A 14,136-nucleotide genomic window follows, 5' to 3' on the forward strand; every position below is an offset into this window, starting at 1 on the left:
GAGTTAGAGGGGCGACTTCTCAAGCAAAGCTAATTAGCTGCCATGCTCGGCAGACTCTCCAGAAATGCAACCTCTGCAGCCTCCCTGCAGCCTCGTCTTGATGGATTTTGTCAGCATTAGTTTTATGTCTGCCTGAACTGTCTCCCTGCATCTGGGAGGGCCCAACACCCCTTCATCAAGCTCACATTGACACGACAGAAACAGTGGGGAGGCGAGACAGGGCAGGACTTACTAACTCATGGGTTGAGGGGGGCATTGCATCTGTTTTCACAGGTTCCCACAGCGGTAGGAAGGGAAGCTTGGCCCACGCTGCCTCACATCTATGAGAACTGAGCTGTGTCGAAAGCTATTCCTGACTACTAAGGAGCTGTTTAATCCCATAAAAATTTTAAAAAGCTAAACTACTTAATATTTATTTTTGAATAAATATCAAAGTACATTTCTGAAAATAGAAGCTGATATTTAATAAGCCCATACTGTGGGCCAGTGTCAGGGGTGTTCAAACCACAGTAACTCCATCTTGAACAGGGGATGGGTAAAATGAGGCTGAGACCTGCTGGGCTGCATTCCCAGGAGGTTAGACATTCTTAGTCACAGGATGAGACAGAAGGTCAGCAGAAGATACAGGTCACAAAGAACCCGCTGATAAGACAGGATGCAGTAAAGAAGCCGGCTGAAACCCACCAAAACCAAGATGGGATGAAAGCAACCTCTGGTGGTCCTCACTGCTCATTATACATTAATTATAATGCATTCACCTGCTAAAGACACTCCCCCCCAGCACCATCACAGTTTACAAATGCCATGGCAATGCTAAGAAGTTACTCTATATGGTCTATGAGAAGGAGCCCTCAGTTCTGGGAAGTCCTCACCCCTTTCTCAGAAAACTCATGAATCATCCACTCCTTGTTTAGCATATAATCAAGAAATAACCACAGAAATAGCCAACCAGTAGTCCTCGGGGGTACTCTGTCTATGGAATAGCCATTCTTGTTTCTTTACTTCTCTAATAAACTTGCTTTCACTTTACTCTGTGGACTCACCTTGAATTCTTTCTTGTGCGTGATCCAAGATCCAGATCCCTTTCTGGTAACACCAGGGCCTAAGCCCTGACCTGCTCTGTGCTATTTAATCCTCACAGCTATCCCATATCTTGGTTTAATTATCCCTGTTTTTCCAATGAAGAAACTAAGTACAGATAAGTTAAGTTGCATCAGATGGATTCGAGCCAGACCAAGCCAAGTTGTTTCTGGGTAATTGTTAAACTGGGTGGAGAATGTATGTCAAAAAGAGCCTGAGACACAAATTGATACCCTTTAATCAATTCCACGTGTGTCTTCATCGCTCCCATCTGATTGGTCCTGCAAACCAAAAACTGAGACAGGTCTCAATCAATTTAGAGGTTTATGGATCATGGCCTGACACGACCTCAGGAGGTCCTGAGAATATGTGCCCAAGGTGGTTGGTTACAGCTTGATTTTACACATTTTAGGGAAACAGAAGTTATAGGCAGACATAACTTGGTTTGGCCTGGAAAGGCAGGACATCTTAAAGAAGCAGGGGGCTTCCAGGTCACAGGTGAATTCGAAGATTTCCTGATTGGCAATTGGTTGAAAGAGTTAAGCTCTGCCTGAAGAGTCCAAGTCAGCTGAACTAAGGTAAGAGGTGGGGGGTGGAAGCCAAGGTTCTTATGCAGATGAAGCTCCATGTAGCAGGCTTCAGAGAGAATAGATATGAAGGTCTCTTATCAGACCTCAAAAAGTGTCAGACTCTCCTGAAAAGACCTAGTTAGGGAAGGAGATTCTCTAGAGAATGTAAATTTCCCCCGCAAGAAATAGCTTTGCAGGGCCATTTCAGAATATGTTAAAGAAATATATTTCGGGGCAAAATACTTGGATTTCCTTCAGGGTCATAGGATGTTTTACCAGAGTCAGGTTGGAAGTTGGTATGTATTGCTACAAAGAGTCTGTTTGGTCCATCTTAAGAGCTCTGTTTTAACGTGAATGCCGGTCAGCTGTCTTTAAACTCCAAAGGGAGGAGAGGGTAATGAGGCTTGTCTGGATACTGCCCCCTTCTCATCATGGCCTGAACTAGTTTTTCAGTTCTGAACTAGGTTCAGGTTTTTCTGGGATCTTCTTGGCCAAGAGAGGAGTCCATTCAATCAGATTGGGGACCCTAGAATTTTGTTTTATTTTTTGAGGCAAAGTCTGGCTCTGTCGCCCAGGCTGGAGTGGCACGATCTTGGCTCACTGCAACCTCTGCCTCCTGGGTTCAGGCGACTCTTCTGCCTCAGCCTCCGGAGTAGCTGGGATTACAGGCGCACGCCACCATGTCCAGCTAAGTTTGTATTTTTAGTAGAGATGGGGTTTCGCCATGTTGACCAGGCTGGTCTCGAACTCCTGACCTCAAGTGATCTGCCCTCCTTGCCCTCCCAAAGTGCTAGGAGCATAGGCATGAGCCACCGCACCCGGCCCTAGAATTTTATTTTTGGTTTACATTACAAAAACAAAGATCTGCAGTCAGTGTTCTCACATCTTTTTAATCATTCATATTGACTTAATCAGGTTGAGACAATCTCAGGGTTGGTCTGGGATCATTCACAAATCAGAATTACTCAGAGAAATTTTCACAGCAGTTGTGGCAGCACAAACTCTAACGCTGATTTAAATTAATAAATGTTATTAATGAACAAACTTGAAAAAGGAATTTCATATGGAACATTACATTTCTCCCTGACACTACCATATCATAAAAATTAAAAATGATATAAACATGTTTTAAAGTCATAGTGGTAGTTGCTAAAGGCAACCAGCCACACTACAGTGAGGTATTGTTAGAAGTTCGCTCTCAAGTTGACTCAACTTAGTAAAGCAAATTGTTCTCTGAGATTTCAGCTTTGGTTAGTCCTCTTTGGCTGACATGAACATTATGGAGTGTTAACTGTGGTAGCAACACATAACCGAAAAGCATTCTTTTTAAAATACATCTAGAAGATCTCAATGACCTGAATAAATCAATACAATGTTCCTAGTGACAGTCTCTCTATACTGGGAAAACTTTAACCCCACAGCTGAGGTATTATCAGTTAATGAAAAGTACGTTGCTTGAACCTGATTTCCACCCATGCAGATATCTTCATACCTGGGAATTCTTGTAAATATCAAAATAAAATCTTTACCTTTTTTTCTAATGAGAGTAAAAGGCACGACTGTAAAATATACATCTTGATAGAAAAATATTATAAGGTTTTAATTTTCTAAATACCAAGGGTTAACATCTTTGAAAATAGGGTATTTTGGAACATTCAAAAAGTTCTCAAAATGAGTACAAAGCTTTTTCACATTTTTACTAAATCCAACACAACTTTCACAAATGGCAAAATGATTGCCTCTTCAAAGCAAAGCAGCCTAGTTTTTGGTGGACTCTGGTCACTGCTTAGTGACTAAGTCTTTGTTGGGCAGAGTCCTGGCTCCACAGTCTACTTCGATGGGCTCCTTGATACAGGAGGCTTCATAACATGCGCTCCTTGAAGAACCATTTCTGATGATCCGAGTTGGTGCAGTCTCGTAAGAGTGGAATGAAACTGTCACTCGACTCCTTCCTCGCAGCCTGGACACATTTCTTGGACTGTTCGTGAAATAAAGAACCATCCTACAAAAGATAACAGAATGACAGGCAAGTCATCAGAAAAGTCTCTTTTTCCTAAAAACGTTTTAAAGAGATCAGGGTCTGATTTTTACGATTTCAGAAATATTTATTGAGGGGTAAGTGTCTTCCGTGTAACGCAGCAACTCAGGACTGTCGCGGAGAAGGGGAGCACCAGGCTTGTAGAGGCTGCGTCCCGCTTGCCTCTCACAGGACCGATGGTGCCACCTGCTGGCTGCTCTGGGTATGTGTCAGACCCTACATCTCCCTATTGCATTTGGCTTCCTTCAGGGATATCAGGAACAAAGATCCTTTGTTTATCTTTTTCACTCCTCTTAGGTCAACTCATTCCATGCAGGGTGATCTCTTACTCTTAGGTATTTAAACAGAGAGTGTGGAAACTTGGCTGTAGTCCCAGCTCAGCCACAGACCAGCTGGATGAGAAAGCCAGTCACTTGGCCACATGGCCTGAGCTCCTCATCTGTCACACATCAGAGAATCAGTGGGTTATGTGCCCTGTGCCAATCCCCAAACCCCAAAGACGATGGTCTTCTTTAATGACCTCCTGCTTCTCTCCTTTCTGCCAGCCCTTGCTCAGTTATCTCAGCAAGTCTCTCTCTCAGGCCTGGTGTTTATCTTTTCCCTCTGCCTCTGTTATAAGCTGTATGCAACGCACTTAATCATGGCTGAGCAGCAAACAGGCAGAGTGAATAACAACATCGGTGAAAAACCTTTGTGATGTGCTGTTTTATATCACTAAATGGAACTTGTGTTTTCATTCAAAAAAATCCAAACTCATGTTTTGTAGAATCCAAGAAATGACATTTCAGAGGTTTTTAGGCCTACATAAGAAAATTACAAGGCTGGGCACGGTGGCTCACGCCTGTAATCGTAGCACTTTGGGAGGCTGAGGCGGGTGGATCACTTGAGGCCAGGAGTTCAAGACCAGCCTGGCCAACATGGCGAAACTCCATCTCTGCTAAAAATACAAAAAATTAGCTGGGCGTGGTGGCACACGCCGGTAGTCCCAGCTACTCAGGAGACGGAGGCAGGAGAATCGCTTGAACCCAGGAGGCGGAGGTTGCAGTGAGCCGAGATTGTACCCCTGCACTCCAGCCTTGGTGGAGTAAGGCTCTGTCTCAAAAAAAAAAAGATCCAGCCCTAAGAACTAAAAACAAGCTTTTTATTATGGTTTAGTGAATACTAAGTGAATACTAAATATACCAAATATACCAAAGACTACATTGGTATATATCATGATCATATAAGCTCATGATCTGTTTCTCAAAAATATGAATTTCCTTTCTCTGCCCAATGAGAAAAATTTAGAGCTGTGCTATTTCATGTGGTGGCCACTGGCCACTGTGGCTACTGGCCACTTGAAATGTAACTAATCCAAATTGAGATATGCTATAAGTATAAAATTCACACCAGATTTCAAGGCTTAGTATGAAAAAAGAATGTAAAGTGGGGAAATTTCCTTCTGAATTCAAATATGTTTCTGTTCAATATATATTTGTTTTTTGTTTGTTTGTTTGTTTTTGAGACGGAGTCTCGCTCTGTCACCCAGGCTGGAGTGCAGTGGCGCAATCTCGGCTCACTGCAAGCTCCGCCTCCCAGGTTCACGCCATTCTCCTGCCTCAGCCTCTCCGAGTAGCTGGGACTACAGGCACCTGCCACCACGCCCAGCTAATTTTTTGTATTTTTAGTAGAGATGGGGTTTCACCATGGTCTCGATCTCCTGACCTCGTGATCCGCCCGCCTCGGCCTCCCAAAGTGCTGGGATTACAAGCGTGAGCCACCACGCCCGGCCTATTTGTTTTATATATATATTTAGGGCATGACTGATGAAATATAATAAATCAAGCTGTATCCTTTTCACATATGAATCAAAGTATTAAGTGTCCTGAAGAAAGGTAAATAATCCAATTAAGTATCCTTCTTCCCAGCCTCCTAAACAAACTTCCTTTTCCTTAAATGGTCACTGAAATTTAAGATAAAATTTCTGATATGTCAAACTAATTTTATTGTTTCTAATGTCCACTACCATTCTTTGAGGGCTTACAATGGCTTATGGTTGGGAGAAAAATGGGAAGAGGAGGACATTCAAGAAGATCAGAGACTTCTGGAGTATGCAGAAGTATTTTTCCTTCTTATTTTCCTGTATTCAATAGGTAACACTATGGTGTGTGGCTTTTCTGGGCAGCCTGCAAATGTCATTGCTAGTGACGACATTTTTCTGTAGGAAAACATATTCCAGCTTTTAATCATCTTTAGAATAAACCCGTTTATAAGCAGTATATTGGGAGTGAAAGCTGCCCAGGGAGATAAAAAACAGTGAATTTTTTTCTTTCGAATGATTTTCTTTGGATTTATTCCCTCACATGCTTTTTAGTGAGTCAAAAGGATATGATCGATTTACAGGTCCTGTTGGAAGCTGACTGCAAGTGTGGCGGGGTCAGCACCCTCAGGTCTGAGGTAACCCTCAGTTTCAAATCAACTGTGACTATCCGGGGAGCCTACTCCATCAGAGGTGTTCTCTTGGTTATAATACCACAAGTAACAACTAATCTCTTTCGAGCTTTATAGTTCCCAAAGAATATTTCTGACTATGCATGTAATCCTCACTAAAGTAAGGCTGCTATTATTGCACCCTTTTTTTTTTTTTTTTTTTTGAGATGGAGTCTTGCTTTGTCTCCCAGGCTACAGTGCAGTGGCATGATTTCAGCTCACTGCAATCTCCGCCTTCTGGGTTCAGGCAATTCTCCTGCTTCAGCCTCCCAAGTAGATGGGACTACAGGGGCATGCCACCACACCTGGCTCATTTTTTTTTTTTTTTTTTTTTTTAAGTAGAGATGGGGTTTTGCCATGTTGGCCAGGCTGGTCTTGAACTCCTGGCTTCAGATGATCCACCTGCCTTGACCTCCCAAAGTGCTGGGATTACAGGTATGAGCCACTGTACCTGGCCTATTGTACTTATTTTAGAGCTGGGAAAGACAAGGCTTAGAGAGGTGGGGTGGCTTATATCTGGATCTAACACCTTGGCTAATATCGTTACACTTGGGCTATTTGGCTCACTGGTTTAAAGCCCTTTCATCTCTGAATGCATTTGTAAGAGCTGTTTCCATGTTGGTGCCTGCAGCTCATGGGGGTGCAAGGGAAATGGAAAAGACTGAAAGGGACTGGACAATGAGGAAGGAAAGCAGTGCTAATGACACCGTGTGCCAGGGGACTCCAATCTCCTGCCATCACCGCCCCCCAGGCTCACTGGGACTGAGGTTCCAGGTCTTCCAGAGCTCCTGTCCATGCGTGACCACATCCCTGATCCTCACCAGGACGATGCCAGAGAGAATGTCTGACTCCCACTCTCCCTTATAGCCCAGGGACTGTCAGCAGGAAGGAAGGAGAGAGTTCACCTACCTCCTGCAAGATGAACTTCTGATTCTCTGGGGCAGTTTCTTCGCAGAGATGCATGATCAGGGTATCCATTCCTGCTTCCACAGCAATGCAGCCCTCAGGCTGGTGGGTGTTATAGCGTATTTCTTTCTGGGACGTGTATTCGAAAAACTAAAAATGGGGCAGCCAACATGTAACACAACATTTTCCAGTGATGTGGGAAGAGGAAAGATCGCTGGACAAGAACCTGGGATCACGAGAGCATGGGTGGGGTCATGTACCCGAGTCACCACCAACACGAGCCTGTGTGATGGGTTCCTCCGCATCCCACAGCCCTCGGTGGACCGCTACTGCAGTGCTTCATGAGCATGGAGGAAATGGCCCTTCCCATGCCTGCCCGGCTTGCTAGACAGGGAGACAGGGCTGGTACATGTCACCTCCTGCCTGCAATGTTGAATGCTGTGTTGGTGTGGGATGGAAGGAAGTGAAATGGACCCATCCCAGCACTAGCTCTTGGGGGCTCTCTGTGACCTTGACTAGCTACTTCCTCTCCTTTTCCTCAGTCTCTCCTCCGAAACCCCCAATATGATAGTTCCTAGAAGATGTAAAGTGCTGTGCATAAGCAGGCAAAGTGACCGCTAACGGGAAGACTTGGTTCTTCCCGGGCAATGGTTTTCCTACCCGAGTGTACTAGGAACTACCTACAGTGACTGTTAAAAATGCTGATTGCAGGCCCCGTCCCAGAGACGGAATAAGGATTCCTTGTGTGTGAGGCGGGGCCTAGGAAGCTGCATTTTCTGCATCTTTGACAAGACACGCACCCCACCAGCCCCTTCCAAAAATTCTGACACAGGTGGGTGTTCTTAAGGCACACAGAGCAGGGCTTCTCACACCATTATCTCCTGAAAAGCTGCTTAAAACAAGAGTCTGGGATTCGGTAGGGTTGGGATCAGTCTGAAAATGTGCATTTCCAAGCTCCCAGATGATGCTGATGGTAGCACTCAGGTACCATCAGCTTTGAGGAAGGCTGTTCTAAACAGTGTTGAAAACCTAAATAATTTAAGGTTGCAGGGGTTGGAATTAAGAAAGTTTACTGTTGACCATAAGAAGGCTTCATATTCAAGTGGCATTGGGGTGAATCCAGATTGGAAAAAAAACATCTAAATCTCTATCCCTTCGTTTCCTGGTGTCTGATAACTCCTTAGTACGGTAAAGCTTCAGAGGCCCAGAACCAACACTTCTCTCCATTCCTGCATCCTCCAAGGGTCCTGTCAACTGCTTTCCAGGGCTGGGGGTCCTTTCCTGGTCTTCAGACTCCCCCAGGACTGAACCTCCCCTGCCCAGCCTGAATTACAGCCCTTCACCCAGACAGATACACCTGGCCCCCAGCTGAGGCAATGTCCCTAAACAGCACCTTGCAAGGTGGCCCTATGCATTAAACCTGTCATTCCGCTTAACAATTAATTCTAAGGAAATCGTCTGAAATGCACATCTGTTACTTTCTCCTTCCTTCTGTCTGACCCAAGGTGTCAGAGGCAGGGTTATTTATAATTGCAAAGACAGGGAAGCAGGGAACCAGTTAACGAAACAGCAATACAAGTACAAAATGAAATATCAAGAGGTCACCAGGAATGATATTCTCAAGGGATATCTAATAACATAAGAAAAATAGATGAAGGGAATGGAAATAATGGAATATAAAAACATACAGACATTGTGACAACTATTTACAACACATAATCTCTATGAGTTATGTGTAAAAAATGATGGGAAGAAAACACATTTTAACAGTGGTCTCTCTGAGTCTGGCCATTCACCCCAGGCTTCTACTTTTTATATTTCCCAAATATTACTTTTACAAGAAAAAAATTCAAATATTTAATTTTTTAACAAAACACACAGCTTTCTCCTCTTTTGAGGCTCATACCTACCTGATTCTGGCCCATCCCATGACAGAGGTACAGAATGACCTGGTGTCCCATGATCTGGTTTTCATCGGGAGGGTTATAGTCAAAGCAGTAGTCTGTTAGTCCTTTGTTCTGGAGCTAAATAAAACATAAATGTGGCATTTCGGTCCAGATTTATACACACTAACAGATGTCACACAAGGCTTGGGGAGGGTACCTGGCATGAGAGGAGAGCCTGCTTCAAGAGCTAGATGCAAAGCTATGAGTCTTTTCTGTACAGCACCTTCTAGCTTTAAAAGTGCTTCCTTTTTCTGTAGGCAAGAATCCTTACCCCTATTTTAAGTTGATAAGCCTAAGGACCAGAGAGATAAACTCTTCATGGCCTGAAAGCTCCTGTCTCTTTCTTTCTCATTAGTGGCAGCCTTACTGCTGCACAAGTCCAAATATACCTGGGTTGATACCTCGAACTAGATTAATCAAGCTAACTAAATCAAGCAGGTGATAGACACAAAGAAAGAATTATTTTAGGCTGGGTTCAGTGGCTCATGCCTGTGATCCCAGCACTTTGGGAGGCAGAGGCAGGTGGATCACTTGAGGCCAGAAGTTCTAGACCAGCCTGGCCAACATGGCAAAACAGCATCTCTACTAAAAATACAAAACGTAGCCAGGTGTGGTGGGGTTCGCCTGTAGTACCAGCTACTTGGGAGGCTGAGGCGGGAGAATCACTTGAACCCAGAAGGCAGAGGTTGCAGTGAGCTGAGATCGTGCCACTGTACTCCAGCCTGGGCAACAAGGTAAGACTCTGTCCTCCCCACCACCAAAAAAAAAAAAAAAAAAAAGAATTAATTTAAATCACTTTAGAGCATGGTATGTTTGAAAATACTACCTATGAAATATATTCTATAAACAAATTGAGCTGCAATGAAATTATAAACCTCATTCAGTATAACACTCTAAGCTGTAGTACTGAATTAATTATCTTGAAACTATTTTCAATATATTTTAGGATAAAGAAAATAAGTAATTATGTGAATATTGTTTAAAACCAAGATTTTCAGGGTAAGAAAAAAGAAATATGAGTATGCTATTAAAGAAAATTTTTAAGACTACATTGGATTTTCAGATATTAATATAAGCTCATGATCTGTTTCTCAAAAATACGAATTTCCTTTCTCTGCCCAATGAGAAAAATTTAGAGCTGTGCTATTTCATGTGGTGGCCACTGGCCACTGTGGCTACTGGACACTTGAAATGTAACTAATCCAAATTGAGATATGCTATAAGTATAAAATTCACACCAGATTTCAAGGCTTAGTATGAAAAAAGAATGTAAAATGCCTCAATGAATAAATACTTATATTAATTATATGTTGAAATGATATTATTTGGGATATACTGAGTTAAACATTTCATTAACTTTACTTTTTTTTAATATGGTTACTAAAAAAATTTAAGTTACAACTGTGGCTCTCGTTATATTTCTGTTAAACTGCATGGTCCGGAGGCAATGACAACACATAGCAACGGGCACCACCAGCATCCAGACTGACTCCCAGTACTGTTACCCAACAAAGGAGCAGGCAGGGCTTCTGGGAGGAATGGCAGGAAATGTTTAAAATTCGAATGGGACAACTTGGCCAGAATCAAGGAGGCTATCAACGCCACTATAAGGTGTCAAAGACCACAGAAGCCAAAATAAAGGGTCTGCCACTGGCCAAAAACAATTTTAATATATTTTTTAAAAAGATGAATTGGGCTGGGCACAGTGGCTCATACCTGTAATCCCAGCACTTTGGGAGGCCTTGGCAGGAGAAATGCTTGAGCTCAGGAGTTCAAGACCAGCCTGGGCAACATAGCGAGACCTCAGTCTTTACTAAAAATAAAAATAAAAAATTAGCCAGGTGTGGTGGTCCTCACCTGTAGTCCCAGCTACTTGAGAAGCTGAGGTGGGAGGATCACTTGAGCCCAGTGATCCAGGCTACAGTGAGCTACAATGGTGCCACTGTGCTCCAGCCTGGGTGACAGAATAGAAGCCTGTCTCAAAAAACAATACAAAGAAAAAAAGATGAATTGACTGAAGCACACTGGCTATTTAAACACCCATTAGTTTACAATGACACTCAAGAAAAGAAAAAGCCAAAAAAACAATGAGCCAACAACAACAACAACAACAAAAAACAACCCAGTAGATACAACTGGAGGGAACTAAAATACCAACTCTTACTCTGAAAATAAGCAAATAAAGAAAAGACTTAAGAATTTGTCATGCCTTGGCCGGGCACGGAGGCTCACGCCTGTAATCCCAACAGTTTGGGAGGCTGAGGCAGGTGGCCCACCTGAGGTCAGTAGTTCAAGACCAGCCTGGCCAACATAGTGAAACCCCGTCTCTGCTAAAAATACAAAAAAAAAAAATTAGCCAGGCATGGTGGCAGGTGCCTATAATCCCAGCTACTCGGGAGGCTGACACAGGAGAATCACCTGAACCCATGAGGCAGAGGTTGCAGTGAGCTGAGATCGCGCCATTGCACTCTAGCCTGGGGGACAAGAGCAAGACTTTTGTCTCAAAAAAAAAAAAAAAAAAAGAATTCGTCGTGCCTTTTCTGTATGAATTCTAAAACTCACATATACCAAATTGCTTTAGTTAATGAGGGAGTGTTCTTCTTTATGAAAAATTTCAGCTAATAAATGTGGAAGAAATGAAAGAGAAAAATCACCATTTGGCAACTCCATTTGAAATAATGGGTCTAGGCAATGGTTATCAGTGGCTACTAAAAACACGAGACAGAGGATGATGGGGGTCTTATAATGACTGGTCCAGGTGAGGGATACTCCATTAACCCACTGGTCAACCTTATCACTAAAGATGACTATACTTCCTATGCTCCTGATATGACACAACATGAATACATAACATCACCCACAAAGTGTTCTTGCCAAAAAGGTGGATCCTGACTCTAATCAAACCTTTAGAACTCACTTCTATCTTAAAGAAATATGCGGGAGAGAGGTACAACTTAAAGACATCACAAAGAAAAAAATAGTAATTGCAAGAGTGAGACACTCCACAGGTAACTGATATTTTTTCAACAAGTTAAAGATATTAACAAGAAAAAGGAAGAGGACTGCCTTAGATTAAAAGAGATTTAGGAGACAAGACACAACCACCACATGCAATGTGTGCACCTTGTTTGGATCCCAATTCGAATTAGCCAGCCACTCAAACAGAAACTGGAAAAGTTGGGGGAATATGAATTAGAACTAGACATTAAATGATACCAAGAAATACTTGTTCATTTCTACGGTTTTGTAAGATAATGTCCAAATGTTATGAAAATGCATAAAATGCAGAGGAGAGAAATGACACAATGCATGGGATTTGCTTAAAAAGAGGAAAATGTGGAGGTGAAGTACAGGAGAGAGAAAGCAAGAGAGGCAGGATCTTGAAAATTCTAGGATCTCAGGGATGGTATTCATTATACCATTCTCATACCATTCTCTCTGCATTTCTATATGTTTGAATATTTTCATAATGAAAATAGAATGTAACATGAATATCCTGCTTTGTATTTATCAAAGACTTCTAGAATGGAACACCATCACTTCTGATCAACACATCACAGCAGAGGAGACCTTGCTAAGCTGGTGTCATTCCTAGCAAAAACAAAAGACACTAGACATTTTATCTGGTCTCATCCCAAAAATATTTTTTAGGATTTTGGAATACTAGAAGTGACTCCCCTATACCCACTATTGCCTCTGTAGACTTCCAAACTTGGAATTATTCACTAGTCCGGCCATTAAGACTAGAAGTAATATGATAAGGTGTTAGTAAAAACTAGGACATGGAAACACCAGATAAGCCTCAGTTTCCTCATCTACAAAATAGTTGTCAATTTTGAGATGGCTTCCAGCTCTGACATTCTGCACCTAAGGCCCAGACACTCACAGGGAGAAAGAAAGGCAGTGGATAAAAAGGTGGTGGGGGGTGGGCAGGCGGGTGGGAGTGGAGGAAGCCAGTGATCCCCATGACGTGGCCTTTCTTGCCCAGGATTTGTAGATCAGACCCGGAGGCTAGGGAACTCCCTGCCTGCCATGGGCCCACCACCCTCACTCACCATCCCGAAGAAGCCAGGCCTGTCTTCAGGCACATGCAGTTCTGGATACACAGTCTCCAAGAACCACTTGAAGTCCTTACACTGGAGCTTGGCCCGGAGCTGCTTCCTCTCTGTCACATCCCCAAAAGGTTCCTGAGAAAACAACAAAACAGTGAGACCCCACGGGTCCTAGCGCTTCCTTTCAAAGCCCCTGTGTTCACTGATGCTCATTTACTAACCACCAGCCAGCTTTGACGGAACATTCGTTGCATACCAGGCCCTGTGTGGAGCACAGAGGACAGAAAACAGCCTTGCGCCTAATTCTAGCTTCTAGTATGTGAGGCTGTCACACAGACAATTCCATTCCTAGGCGCTCTGTTGGCAGGGGGGTGTGACCAGATGCACGAGGGTAGAGGACAACCAGCCTGCTGATGGAGTGAAGGAGCCAAGCCCTGGGGCTGCACTGGCATCTATGGATCCCGGACCTGTGACCCATGCTTGTGATCAGAGGTCATCCTGAAACCTAACCAGGGAAATGTCAGTTTCACCGAAACATATGCCATGACTTTCTGGTTTACTACTAATATCTGAATATCCACTTTCAAACACAGGTAAATATTCTAGATGTAATCATGTTATCAGTATGAAATAAGCAATAAGAAATACTTGTGCAAGTTTAGTTTTATGGACAAAACTAATGACTGAGAGCTTTTGAATAATTAAATACAGCAAGCCTCTATTTAGTATCGCAAACGTGCAGCCACAAGAAAAATGCTGAGTGCAGAAATATTACCATACCTGCGCTGTCATGTTAAACAATTAAAAGCTGACAAGTTAAATATTGAACAAAATGGTAATAATAAGTACATGTTTGAATAAGATTTCAGATTTCTGCTATTTCCCAGAGTTCTTTCACTGATGAAAGTCACTGCGCCCCCAGCTTCAGCCAAGTATCCATTTAGCACTTGGCCTTGGACATGCAGCCTAAGGGTGCATTCAGTGCCTCCCCAAAATATTCTCTGGGAACCCTCAGGAAAAGGGAACTGTGGGTTCCAGACTGTGCATGAGGAAAGAGTGGGTGTTTCTACTCTATG

General features: G+C 43.1%; 1 protein-coding gene across 2 annotated transcripts in view; it reads right to left on the minus strand.

The window, feature by feature from the left end:
- Positions 1 to 2,519: 2,519 nt before the first annotated feature.
- GALNT12 (polypeptide N-acetylgalactosaminyltransferase 12) overlaps positions 2,520 to 14,136 on the minus strand; it is a 43,711-nt gene continuing 32,094 nt past the window's right edge. Inside the window, exons 7-10 of one of the 2 annotated variants that reach the window (XM_055271703.2) lie at positions 13,064 to 13,195; positions 8,973 to 9,086; positions 7,066 to 7,212; positions 2,520 to 3,651 (exon numbers count right to left, since the gene is read on the minus strand). In XM_055271703.2, coding sequence (XP_055127678.1) covers positions 3,511 to 3,651; positions 7,066 to 7,212; positions 8,973 to 9,086; positions 13,064 to 13,195 — 534 coding nt within the window. In that variant the 3' untranslated portion in view covers positions 2,520 to 3,510. Of the gene's footprint in view, positions 3,652 to 7,065; positions 7,289 to 8,972; positions 9,087 to 13,063; positions 13,196 to 14,136 lie in introns of those variants that run through there. The other variant, XM_063636186.1, reaches the window with a different exon arrangement.

This window comes from Symphalangus syndactylus, chromosome 3 (genome assembly GCF_028878055.3).
Source record: "Symphalangus syndactylus isolate Jambi chromosome 3, NHGRI_mSymSyn1-v2.1_pri, whole genome shotgun sequence".
Classification (NCBI taxonomy): domain Eukaryota; kingdom Metazoa; phylum Chordata; class Mammalia; order Primates; family Hylobatidae; genus Symphalangus; species Symphalangus syndactylus.